The sequence below is a fragment of the Glycine max genome, chromosome 18 (genome assembly GCF_000004515.6).
Source record: "Glycine max cultivar Williams 82 chromosome 18, Glycine_max_v4.0, whole genome shotgun sequence".
Lineage (NCBI taxonomy): Eukaryota > Viridiplantae > Streptophyta > Magnoliopsida > Fabales > Fabaceae > Glycine > Glycine max.
In genome coordinates, this window is record NC_038254.2 from 57,193,489 (window position 1) to 57,205,342 (window position 11,854).

General features: G+C 27.6%; 3 protein-coding genes across 3 annotated transcripts; 2 read left to right on the forward strand and 1 right to left on the reverse strand.

Moving 5' to 3' along the window:
• Positions 1-2,104: 2,104 nt before the first annotated feature.
• On the forward strand, positions 2,105-4,710 carry LOC100790017 (CASP-like protein 4D1). Its single transcript, XM_003552648.4, has 3 exons — positions 2,105-2,454; positions 3,933-4,068; positions 4,232-4,710. Exons 1-3 carry the CDS (start codon positions 2,279-2,281, stop codon positions 4,424-4,426), a joined length of 507 nt encoding a protein of 168 aa, XP_003552696.1. The 5' UTR covers positions 2,105-2,278; the 3' UTR covers positions 4,427-4,710.
• A 2,621-nt stretch (positions 4,711-7,331) lies between these two features.
• On the forward strand, positions 7,332-8,659 carry LOC100527589 (uncharacterized). The gene is given in 3 exon segments (NM_001251410.1): positions 7,332-7,529; positions 7,909-8,044; positions 8,199-8,659. Coding segments are annotated over 3 exon segments (498 nt in total). The 5' UTR covers positions 7,332-7,359; the 3' UTR covers positions 8,391-8,659.
• A 2,125-nt stretch (positions 8,660-10,784) lies between these two features.
• Positions 10,785-11,430, reverse strand: LOC100526889 (Acyl-CoA N-acyltransferases (NAT) superfamily protein). The gene has a single exon (NM_001248630.3). The coding sequence runs from the start codon at positions 11,403-11,405 to the stop codon at positions 10,869-10,871; it is 537 nt and encodes a 178-aa protein (NP_001235559.1). The 5' UTR covers positions 11,406-11,430; the 3' UTR covers positions 10,785-10,868.
• Between the last annotated feature and the right edge of the window lie 424 nt (positions 11,431-11,854).

Consider the following 11,854-nt stretch of genomic DNA (forward strand, 5'->3'; position numbering starts at 1 on the left):
ATCAAGCTCTTTTTTGTCACTTCCTTGCTCATTCCGTGCTAAACAAAATATTCCACACTTTCATCATTATTTTCTCACTAGAACTATGATCAAAGATCATTATAAATATCCACATATAATTAAGTAGTTTTTCTCCATATATAATGCCGTAATAGCACTCTATAAATTGTTGCAAATCATTGAAGTTATTTTTGTGTGGCGATATTTCTAATTACTACTACAAATTACTTAGTTAAGCTTTTTGACATTCATTTAATGGCTAAAAACTCATATAATACTTCTTCTCCCATGAGTAGTGTGAGAAAACATGTAAAAATAAGAATGGAGTACGTGACTAGAAATTTAAGTATCGTTGTTTGTATACTGAATAAGTTTTCGGTTAGGGCAGCCAAATATCTATCCAATCTCACATATAGGCAAAACAATTATTATGAGATTAGGCCACCTAATCTTGTTTAGGAGACGGATTATCTAAATGATCAACCAACACACGCAGACCCAACGTCCAAGGTCCAACAAGATTTATATAAATAGGATAGAACCTTCAAGTAAAAATGATTGTTCTATTAGTTCTCTAATTTATATATCCACTCTCATTAATAATTAATGACTTGTAATTTATAGTTTATTGACTTAATCTTATTTGAGTTTTTACTGAAGAATTTTATTTAAATGTTTTATCAATCAATATGTAAAAAAATGGACTTTTTAAAATATAATGAGAGATAGAGGATGCAATAGCCCATTAGTGGATGAGATGAGTCTCTTTTTGAGGACTCAAGAATTTGACCATTCTTTACAGATTGAAATTGAAATGGCCCGGTCCATGGTGATTATAAGGTGAAAAGGTTGACATGTTTTAAAATGAATCAGTAATGAATGATTAGCATTATCATGTCCGCTTGTTAAGCATTTTTAACGAATGATCTTCTAAGCTGTTGAAAAAAAAATGATACCGTGCTACGTTGTTAATAAAAGTAGCGTAACATTGCATCATTTAAAAAAAAAAAGAATATATATATTAATATTTATTGTTAAAAATTTACGGGTTGATAAATAATTGTATACATGCATGAGGACAAAGAGTCGATCATCTATGTGAGAGTCCCACTCAAAATTTTAAATACTAAACCTGTTTGGCACTATAGGCTTGTTTAGTTGTTTTCAACTTTTAATGGGTATATCTATCAAATAAAAAGCTAAGATTATAGTATAAATATTACGGTACATTATAGAAAAAAAATTGATTGACATATCACATTAGTTAATCATATTATTTTTATAAATTTTTTTGTATATTTTAATATATTTTTTTATCAAACAAAATTTATACCTGTGGGAAACAAAATTAAAGATAATATATATATATTTGTTGTAGTGCATCGAACTAGCTATCTGGCATCCAAAATTACAAGTGATATCAATACGAAAACTGATGTGAGAGCCCTAAGTCACCGAAAATGCATGTCATCTCCCTCACTCGTTAATTACTAATAAGAGCAGTTGAAAGCCATTAAACACTGTTTGTTTGTTTGTTTAATCCGTGGAAGCCATTCAAATTAAACGTTTGTTTTGGCCTTCCTCATTAAAAGAGTGATGGGTCAATGGCTCTTGGTAATTAATGCTACGTTAAACCATAGAGTCAAGTGGCTATCATGTTCATCTAAATTTAACATTTCAAGTTTTTTATTTCTTTCTAGCTATTGGGCATCCTGAAAGGAAGCAATTTACCATCTTCTAATTAACCTCGGCGGCCTTTGGAAACTCGGTTTATTAACATTAATATGTTGAACAATTTTATTAAACTACTTTCACTTAATATTTTTTTCCATTAAAACGTTACTTACAGTATTTTACAATAAATTAAATGAGTGTTGTAATAAGAGAAAAAAAATATTATACATTAACCGTATAAAATCCATTCAATTTTAATCTATCATATGATATTTTTTTTTAATTTTTATAAAATTATCTTAAAAATTATAAAAATAATAATTTGTGATTGAATAATATAAAATTATATTCTCATTAAAGTCTTGTAATAAATGAATTGATTCGGCTCGTTGTGATGATAACCCATTTTTGCCTATTTACTTTTTTTTTTGGGAAGGCTAGCTTTACCTAATTACTTAATGGCCGGCCAATTTAAATTAACCTTGTTGTCCTTAAGTACTCCTTATATATACGAGTACCTAGTAAACGAGGAATATTATTAGAACACCTGGCCAGAAACTGCACCAAATCTGTCTACAGAAACATTAATTAGGAGAAGCCTGCGATGGATAACACTACTACCACCCACTCAACAAGTTCCACCTATTCAATTACTCTCCTCCTTTTGAGGGTCTTAACCTTTATCTTCCTTGTTATGGCGCTCATTTTCATTTCTATAAACAAGCTAACATTTGATGAAATTGATGCAGAAATCAAGTTTCATGATGTCTATGCTTATCGGTAAGTATTGTTTTTACTTCGATCTAGGTTATATGACATTTTAGAAAGAAAAAAAATCTAAAATAAATGTTATTTTATAAAATCAATACTGTATTAAAGATTTTTTTTCAATATTATTCTTAACTAAAACTTAATAGGAGTATCATATAGAAAGATAAATAAGTCATTAATTAGAGAGATAAAAATAAAGTATATTAGAAAGTTATATAATTTTTTAATTTAATAAATTAATTACATTTCTTAATATCCGTATCAAAACTTTAAATATTATATAATCTGAAAATGAGGAAGTAATAGTTTACATTTCTACTTTATTAACCAACCTAATTAATATTCCCCTAGATCTCATATACTATAATACCACTTTGACTTTTGTTATAAGTCCCTAATTATAAAATCATATTCATGAATTTGTTTGATCTTTTTTATAAAATTATTTTTCATTTTTAGATGTATTAATTATTATGTTTTTTACATGTTTTTACTTAATTATTTTTTCTTTAAATATTAATGAAAAATAACTAAATAAATAAAAAGATAAGGAAAAAATAATTTAAAATAATAATACAAATAATTTACATATTTAATGTGATTAAATAAATTGACTATTTTTATTAAGCCACTGTGAATCAATTAGAAAAATCTTATAATTAAGTGACTAGAGACGAAGGGAGTAATTTCCCACCTAATTATGATTATGGATTGATTTTCAAGTACTTTACAAAGGTTGTTATTTATAGTGCTAAGTACAAATGTCAAATCCATCTTTAATTTTTTTTTTATAGTGTCTGTTTCTCACATATTTAAGAAAAAGCGATTTGATTTTTTTTAATAAAAAAGTGATTTGGTTTAAAATAATTTAATGATGATTAGTTTTTCTATTTTTTTTTAAATAAGAGCTACTAATTTGGACATCTTTATTTTAACGATTTAAAGTAATTTCTATTTGTTTATAGTAATAAAAATATATATTTTTTTAAAGAAAACAACTGATTTTTATGAGAAATTATTCAAAATAAATTCTAATTTAAATCAGATTTTATATTATTTTCATCTTTTAATTATTTTAAAAAGTTGAAACCAATACATGAAAAATATTTTAAAATTATTTTTTATGAAAAATGATGTAACAAACGGACCATATTTTCTAGACTTGATATGTAAAAAGGATAATGCTTAATATATATTGTTATTTTCCTTTATTAACTAGATACAAATTTCCAATTTTCACAACATTTTTTTCTCCCTATCACTTTATTACATGTCCCATGACCATACCGACAGATTTGAGCCTAGCAAAGGACTGATTCTCCACAACTAAAGTTTAATTAAATTCTTACTATGAAAGGTATCCAAATTTAATATGTCTAACAGTATGTCAGTATTTCAAACGTGTCTTCAAAGAAAGATAAATGTTATGTAAAAAATGTTTTGAAATGAGAACAACGCTTTTTTATTTTTCTCTCTTATCAATGCAGATATATGCTCTCTACGATAGTCATTGGGTTTGCGTATAACCTCTTGCAAATGGGCTTTTCAATCTTCACAGTGGTCTCAGGAAAGCGTGTATTAAGCAGTAATGGTGGTTATCTATTTGATTTCTTTGGTGACAAGGTACATCATTTTATAACAAATCTTCAAAGCTTTTACAATAATGTCGTTCTGCACCACATAAAAAAAATAATGTTGTTCTGCAAACGAAATAATAATTTTTTTGGCCTAATATTAGTATTGTCATTTTAATTGACAACTTTGCATGGTTAATTTCTATGGACAGATCATAGCATACCTTCTGATTTCCGGTTCAGCTGCTGGACTTGGTTTCACCGTAGAGCTGCTGCAACATATTCCCTCAGATTCCTTCACTCAAAAGGCAAATGTTTCGGCCAGCCTTCTTCTAGTTGGGTTTTTGTTCACTGCCATAGCATCAATTTTCACTTCCTTTGCTTTGCCAAAGAAAGATATTAATTAATGAGTTGTATAATTCATTACAACAATTTCTACAACAATACCCATTTTCTCTTTCTCATTGTTGTAAAAACTGTTGTACGAATTATATTTCTCTTAACTAATTAGCTTGATGCAGAAATAATGAACATGGATTATATTATGATAGTACTTTTTGATTCCCTTCTCTAGTTAATTTGCTTTAGTTCAATTCCTTTGGTGGTCAATCAATATTTGTCGTGGTCATCTTTGTGTACCAGTGTGTATGCACTAATTAGTTAATTACACCAAAAAAAAACTCTCTGATCACAAACTCTCTAATTAGTCAATGAGTAGTATCTTATAATAATTTGATGTTATACGGTCTTTGAAAATAATACTCATGCCTGATGCGGACACTTTATTTATGTATAAGATTAATAATATGAAATTAATTAAAATAATTACTATAATTATATAAAAATTTATTTTTAAATATTTTAAACATAAGATTAAAAGTATGCATATTGCAAACATAAAAATTGATTTTTACTTGCTATTGAAACCTGGTTTTGCTTGTGTGCTCTTATGAGCATGACATGTTGCAAATAGTCGTCTCTAGCTTTAGAAAACAAAATACGAAGAAAAATACAAAGGCTCAGCCATTTTTGTTTGATCGTTGTTATTCATTGGGATGTCTTAGGGTACTACTTGGAATTTTCTATTTTAATGATTAATATGGACTAATATTATAAGACAATTATATGAGTTAATTATCATTAATGATTTTTATTTTATGTGATCAGATTAAGTGAGTCTCTTAAACAATTAAATTATATAATATAAAATTAATTGAGCAGTTAGGAAATAATAAAAACTCTAATAAGTTAACACGTTATAAGAAATTTATGATCTCCAATAATATACTCCATCGGCACATATATTCCTATTAAAAAATAAATATATTCTAGTTGAGGGAGAATCATGAAGTCATCCGCTACACATTTAAATCCGCTTCGTTTGTTTGATCAATTATCACTGTGGATCCAAATATTCTTAAAATTCTACTCGATAATTTAACTAATATGTTTTTGGTGATTATTTATATTTTATAAGGATGCTCTAAAATTTTAATATAGTAAACTTTTATGAATATGTAACTTTGTATATCCTAGCCGGAAAAAAAAATTAAGAAAAGAATTTGAAATTCTCCATTCAAACATACGCAAATGACCACGAGAGTGCATAATAGAAACTGTTTTTCTCGTGCATGTTATCCTATATCTACCTTACAGTTATAAAAAAAGAATATCTGCCTCAGTCATTCTCAAACTATCATCCCTTTATATATTTCATATTCTTAACTACTTATCTCTTTTTCAATGTATCATCTTTTATTCCTATATCAAAATTTTATTTTTTTTTAAATTTCAATTGTTAACCATAACATTTATTTCAAAATTTAAAGTTTTCATTATTAATTTAAAATATATTTTATGTATTAAAAGATATTTATTCAATATAAATTTTAATTATAATATAATTTATAGATTTAAAATATTCATTTATTATATATTTTAATTATATAAAAACAAGTATTTATCTTATACAATATACAAAATAAAATTTTAATTTTAAATTAAAAACGTTAACAAATATATTCTAAATACCAAAAATTGAGTTGACAAATGCCTCTGAATGAGATCCGTTGGGAAGCCTAAGAATGGACGTTTGCTAACGAATCTCCCTCCTTCCTTTTGCAAATGGCAAACGGCCAGATGGGTCTCATAACATGTGTTGTCGCAAATCCAGCGAAAAAATAAACCTAGTCTTAGAAGTTGGGATAATTATGTTTTGTTTTATTTTTCTGTTTTTTGACTTTGGTTGCACATGTAGTAGTAATTAATCAAGAAGATTAGACGCTGACAACTTGTTACGGCTTTTGATTAAAAAAAAAGTTTATAAAAGATTTCAATACTATTATTTTTTAAAAATAATGTATTGTTGAATCTGGTGAACCTGAGTAAGTTTCACGCTCTTGACCAATTCAAAAACGTAATCGTGTCCACGACGTCGAGGGTGAAAGCTTTTTTTTTTAAAAAAAAAAAAAACAGAAAAGCAATGAATTAGTTTATTCGGAAAATATTTTTTCTTTATAATTAATTATAGATGTAATCATATTTTTATGCATTTTACATTTAAATATTTATAAAAAAAGCAGTAAAAGTAACACGTACCGTTTTTAGTTTCATTATTATCTTTACAGAAAATTTAAATAGGCCTGATTATAATAATCAACAAACTTACAACACGAAACAATTTGTAATTACTTAGTTTTTTTATAAAAAAATTGTACCGTAAATATAAATACTATTTTTTTTATTAATATCGTTGTCAACCCAAAATCAAATTAAGTTGTAATCGGTAGGTGCACATCTTAAGCTACAATTGAATCCATTTAATTTGACAAGTCTATATCCAACACATAAGCTTAATACAACTCAAATGAGTCAAATTAATCAGTTTGAACACTAGTATCCTGAAATTAAGTTGCAAATTGTACAAAATTTTAAAACACCTAAAAAGGATATATAAAAAAATTAGTATAAACTACGCACCAATAATAACTAATATATTAATCACTCAACATACTCTGGCTAATAGGGTCATCCAATCCCAAGTAATATTAATAACGTCAAAGAATGTGAATTTTCGCAGAAATTAAATTATAAGCAAAGAGTTTAGTCAACCAATTGATTCGGCTAGCTATAGCTGTGATGCCATTTTCAAAGTCAGCCATATTATGGTTTATTCGAAATCACCATGCATCTACTTGGCCATTAATTATTAATATCTTGGGTGAACGAGAACTAGATAGAGTACTAGTGCATGCACCTTCACAAGCTCATATTATAAAAGGGGCCAAATTTGTTCGCAGGAACAAGCTTTTTGGGTACTAGGAATCCAGAAGCCTTAGATATGGTTAATACCCCGCCCTCCAGTTCCACAGTTTCAAGAACTGTCCTTCTCCTTTTGAGGGTCTTAATCTTTGTCTTCCTTCTCATTGCTCTCATTCTCATTGCCATAGTCAAGCAAACTGATGACGAAACAGGTGCCGAAATCAAGTTCAATGATATCTATGCTTATCGGTAAGCATTATACATATAGTTTATGTCTCTACTTTATTATCCATGCCTAATCAATTATTAATATTCTCATCTATATATATATATATATATTACCACTTTGACTTTTACATTATTAATTAGCAACGTGAGAAGGATTTTTACCTGAAGTTAGCTAGCTGGTAAATTATGATTAAGGATTGATTTAATTATTTTCAAGTACTTTACATATATATGGTTAAGCAAATGCCAAATTGGTACCTTACATCAAGGATTTTGGGATATATACGGAGATATAAGTAAAAACGAGAAGAAGAAAAAAGTCATTTTTATTTTTCTACCTTTCTCTCTTTATTAAGTAATGTAAAGTGAAAATAATAATATTACTCTTTTGTAAATGCAGATATATGATATCTACAATAATAATCGGGTTTGCGTATAATCTGCTGCAAATGGCTTTCTCAATGTTCACTGTGGTCTCAGGAAACCGTGTATTAAGCGGTGATGGTGGCTATCTATTTGATTTCTTCGGTGACAAGGTACACCATGCATGCACGTCATCATAACAATTTGTCTTCACGCTTCTGCAATTAATAATGTTGTCCTATAGACTAATAATAATTATTTTGACCTAGCTAATATATTGTCATTTTAATTAACAACTTTGCATTAATTGTTAATTTCTATGGACAGATCATATCATACCTTTTGATTTCCGGTTCAGCTGCTGGATTTGGTGTGACCGTAGAGCTTGGTAGAGGTGTACCCTCAAACTCCTTTATTGAGAAGGCAAATGCTTCAGCCAGCCTTCTACTAATTGGATTTTTACTCACTGCCATAGCATCAACTTTCACTTCCTTTGCTTTGCCAAAGAAAGCTAATTAATAATTAAATACCTTGATGCAGAGAAAATGAAGTGTTCGTGTGCTTATAAAAACAAAATGATATTCATATGGATTATAAATTTATAATTCTGTCTTTCCCTTATTTAGTTAATCTAGTTTTGTTCAATTCCGATCCTTTGGTATGGTCGAACAATTGTCATGGATTAATTTGTATCTTGTACGTCTACGTCTGTGTCTGTATTTTTCCTTCCTAAGATACGAAGTTCAACTGTATTGTTTTTATTTAATAGAATGGAATTTTCTTGTTTCTCTCTTTGCTTTGCTTCTATGTTCATCTACTCTCATTATTAAATTTTACTGATTATAACCAGCACATCTCACAAATAAAAAAAGATAAGAAAAGAAAGGGTTAAACATCTTTTTAAAAAATTGTGTAACTGTCGAGTTGTAGTACTCCCATTTTTAATTAAATTAAATTATGTAAAATTGTCACATTAAACTCCGATCATTAACTTTGTCAATACAACTATCAGTGATGCCTAGCCAGCATTGTATGCAGACATTTTGGATGACATGACATCTTCTTGCTAAGTGTGTGTTTTTTTTTTCGTCACAATTTTTTAAGTCCTGATTTTAGTTTTTATAAAATTTAAAAATTGTTTTAATTTCCATAAAATTAAGAAGTTCAATTTTAATCCATTAAAATATAAAGTTTGATTTTAATCATTATGGTGAAGATTCATAATTAATGATATTTTTACCACAATTAAGTTAGCATAAAAAAGAAAGTTATATCAACTCGATTCACTTTTTTATAAGTAAGAAATAACCAATTTGACTTGACACATTATATGAGTTGACTCACTTCAAATCATAAAAAATTAAAAATAAATTAGAAAAATTAATCATTGTATTTCAATTCAAGTTATAATTGAAAGTACATATGTACTTAAAGTTAATTGTGATGATATAAAGTATATTCCAGTTGGTGGAATTAAAAATTAGAACAAAATCAACACAATATAAAGGCCATAAGGTGAAAGAATCATTATTAAAAAAATAAAAGGTTAAATTTGTTTTTTCCCCTTAAATTGAGCTTATTTTTATTTCTGATCAGCCAAATTTAAATTTATGTTTTTAGTTTCCTATTTTTTTTTTAAAAAAATCTTTTTAGTACCTTTGTATATATAAATAAATAAACAAAAACATCTTAGTCACCTCAAAGTTAATCTGAGAATTTTTTTTATAATTATATTTGATTAAGCTAGATTGACTATTTTGTAGCTAAAAAAGGCAAACTGGATTGAGTTGGTTTACTTTCAAAAACAAGCCATGGGGTGCCAATGTAGGTAAGCTAAGTTTGCTCACATTGAGAGCTCTCCTCAAAACCTTTCATGTGAGATTATCTAACACTCTTTAATACCCTTTTGGATCGAAATATAAGAAAAAAAAATTAATGTGTATTGAATTAAAAAATAAATAAATTTTAACTAGTTTTTTTTTTATATTTAATTATTATATATTAAAAATTGCTATCCATTTAATTGGAGTTTTATTTTTAATAAACTTCTCCTTTTTTTGTCTTATATAATTAATATAGAGGATACTTTAAAAATTTGATTAAATTTTTATTGAAGCTATCAAAATTAAATGATGTTAACTAATTTTTTTTATATAGATATTATTCAATTCGTTATATATTATAGGGAGGGAGTACTAGCTAATAAAAGTTCCAATTAGAGCTCCAACTCAAACCACGTGTACAACTAAAGAAATATGAGACCAAGTGTTGCAATTTTTTAGTTACTAAATTAATTAATATACTGGTCGACATTGATTTGTGTAGTATTTCCCAACACAAAGTATATATTATCCATAAAAACTAAAACAATATATCTAAATTGAAATGCTTTTATTTGGTAGGCATTATATTATAGAGAAAAAAAGGATTTTTTATTTGGTAGATAGTATATTATACAACAAATTATCAAGTTAATCTGATAATTTTATTTTTCTATAATATCTATTAATAAAATATAATTGTGGAGGTTTTTAACAGGTAAAAATAAATTAAGATTCATCTCCTTAATTTATTTATCACAAAATGTTCAAAAAATCATTTTATATTATTTTAATTCTATGTATAAAAAATAGTAACAATTTTTTTTATTCAGAAAAAAAGTGAATATATATTACATAAATTAATGTGGAATATATATATATATATATAAAGTCTTTTTCGTCGACATATATGATATTTAACCTTTAGGTCCACCATATTTCTCACGAGTAACATTATTTTTCACAAAAAGAAATGATGATACCCTGACAGTAAAAAAAAGAAGAAAGGAATTCGAAAGGTGTGAAGAAAAGAAATAAAACTATTAAATTATAAGTAAGTGATTCGAGAATATTAATGTTACTGAAAAACAAATTGCTCAAAAAACAAATTATATTGCAATAGTTGTACCAAATGCAGCAAAAGAGATAAACATGTCCACTTATTACCAATTACTAATTAAACAATCACAGAAGGAATTTCATCTGTTGACAAAAATCTAAAAATATAGCAATCATCACTCTTCCCCGGAAAGTACAAATCTGTGGCTATCCCCTCCCTATGGAACCCAACCTTCTCCAACACCCTCTGGGAAGCCTTGTGGCGCAAATAAGTATAAGCTTGCAACCTTCTCAAGTGAGGGAAATCATGGAAGACTTGGGACAAAACAATCTTCACTGCCTTAGTGGCTATCCCATTGCCCCAACAGTTGAACCCTAAGGCATATCCCAAGTCAGCTTTGTACCTTTCATCACCCGAATAAGGAAGCACCCAAACAATCCCTATGGAACGATCATCAAGGCATATTGACCGGCGTAAGGGGTGAACACACTCATCTTTCAGGAATGTCAAAGCCTCTGACCTGGACCCACAGGTCTTTAATCGTGTGTTCTGAGTCACTCTAGCATCTCCCAACCATAACAATACATCGTCAACATCTTCACTTGCCTTGAATGGCCGGACAGAGATCCTTGACAGATCAATTGCCATGACCATGTACTTTAGCTCTCGCCCCAGCTATAAATCTTCTCCTCTCTGTATAATCATATATAGAAGATGATTGCCGATAATAAAAAATGAATGTGTGGTCCTGCATTGTTTCTCATCCTTCAACAAAGATATTTATGATTATGGACAGAGAAATTGTATTAAAAGGAAGATAAAATTGTATTTTTGGTTGGGTGGCTGTTTTTAATTTTTGATTTTTGTCTCTTTTAAAATTATTCACTTATTTTATCTTTTTTTAAAATTCAATCACGTCATCTTGATTCCAAATCTATATTTAAATATTGATTGTTACAAAAAAAAAATATTGATTCTCATATATCTCATGTCATGTTTTAATTTGACAATTGTTACATGTTTTGGAGGTTGACTCTATGAATAATAAAATGAACCTTATTATTGTCATTAACATGATATGTTTGCTAAATGTCTTTTTACTT

Excerpts from the sequence above, each read along its gene's own strand:
- LOC100526889 (NM_001248630.3), bottom strand. The coding sequence starts at position 11,405 with ATGGTCATGGCAATTGATCTGTCAAGGATCTCTGTCCGGCCATTCAAG.
- LOC100790017 (XM_003552648.4), top strand. The coding sequence starts at position 2,279 with ATGGATAACACTACTACCACCCACTCAACAAGTTCCACCTATTCAATT. Across the intron at positions 2,455-3,932 it reads CATGATGTCTATGCTTATCG|ATATATGCTCTCTACGATAG; the intron begins GTAAGTATTGTT and ends TTATCAATGCAG. Across the intron at positions 4,069-4,231 it reads TTGATTTCTTTGGTGACAAG|ATCATAGCATACCTTCTGAT; the intron begins GTACATCATTTT and ends TTCTATGGACAG.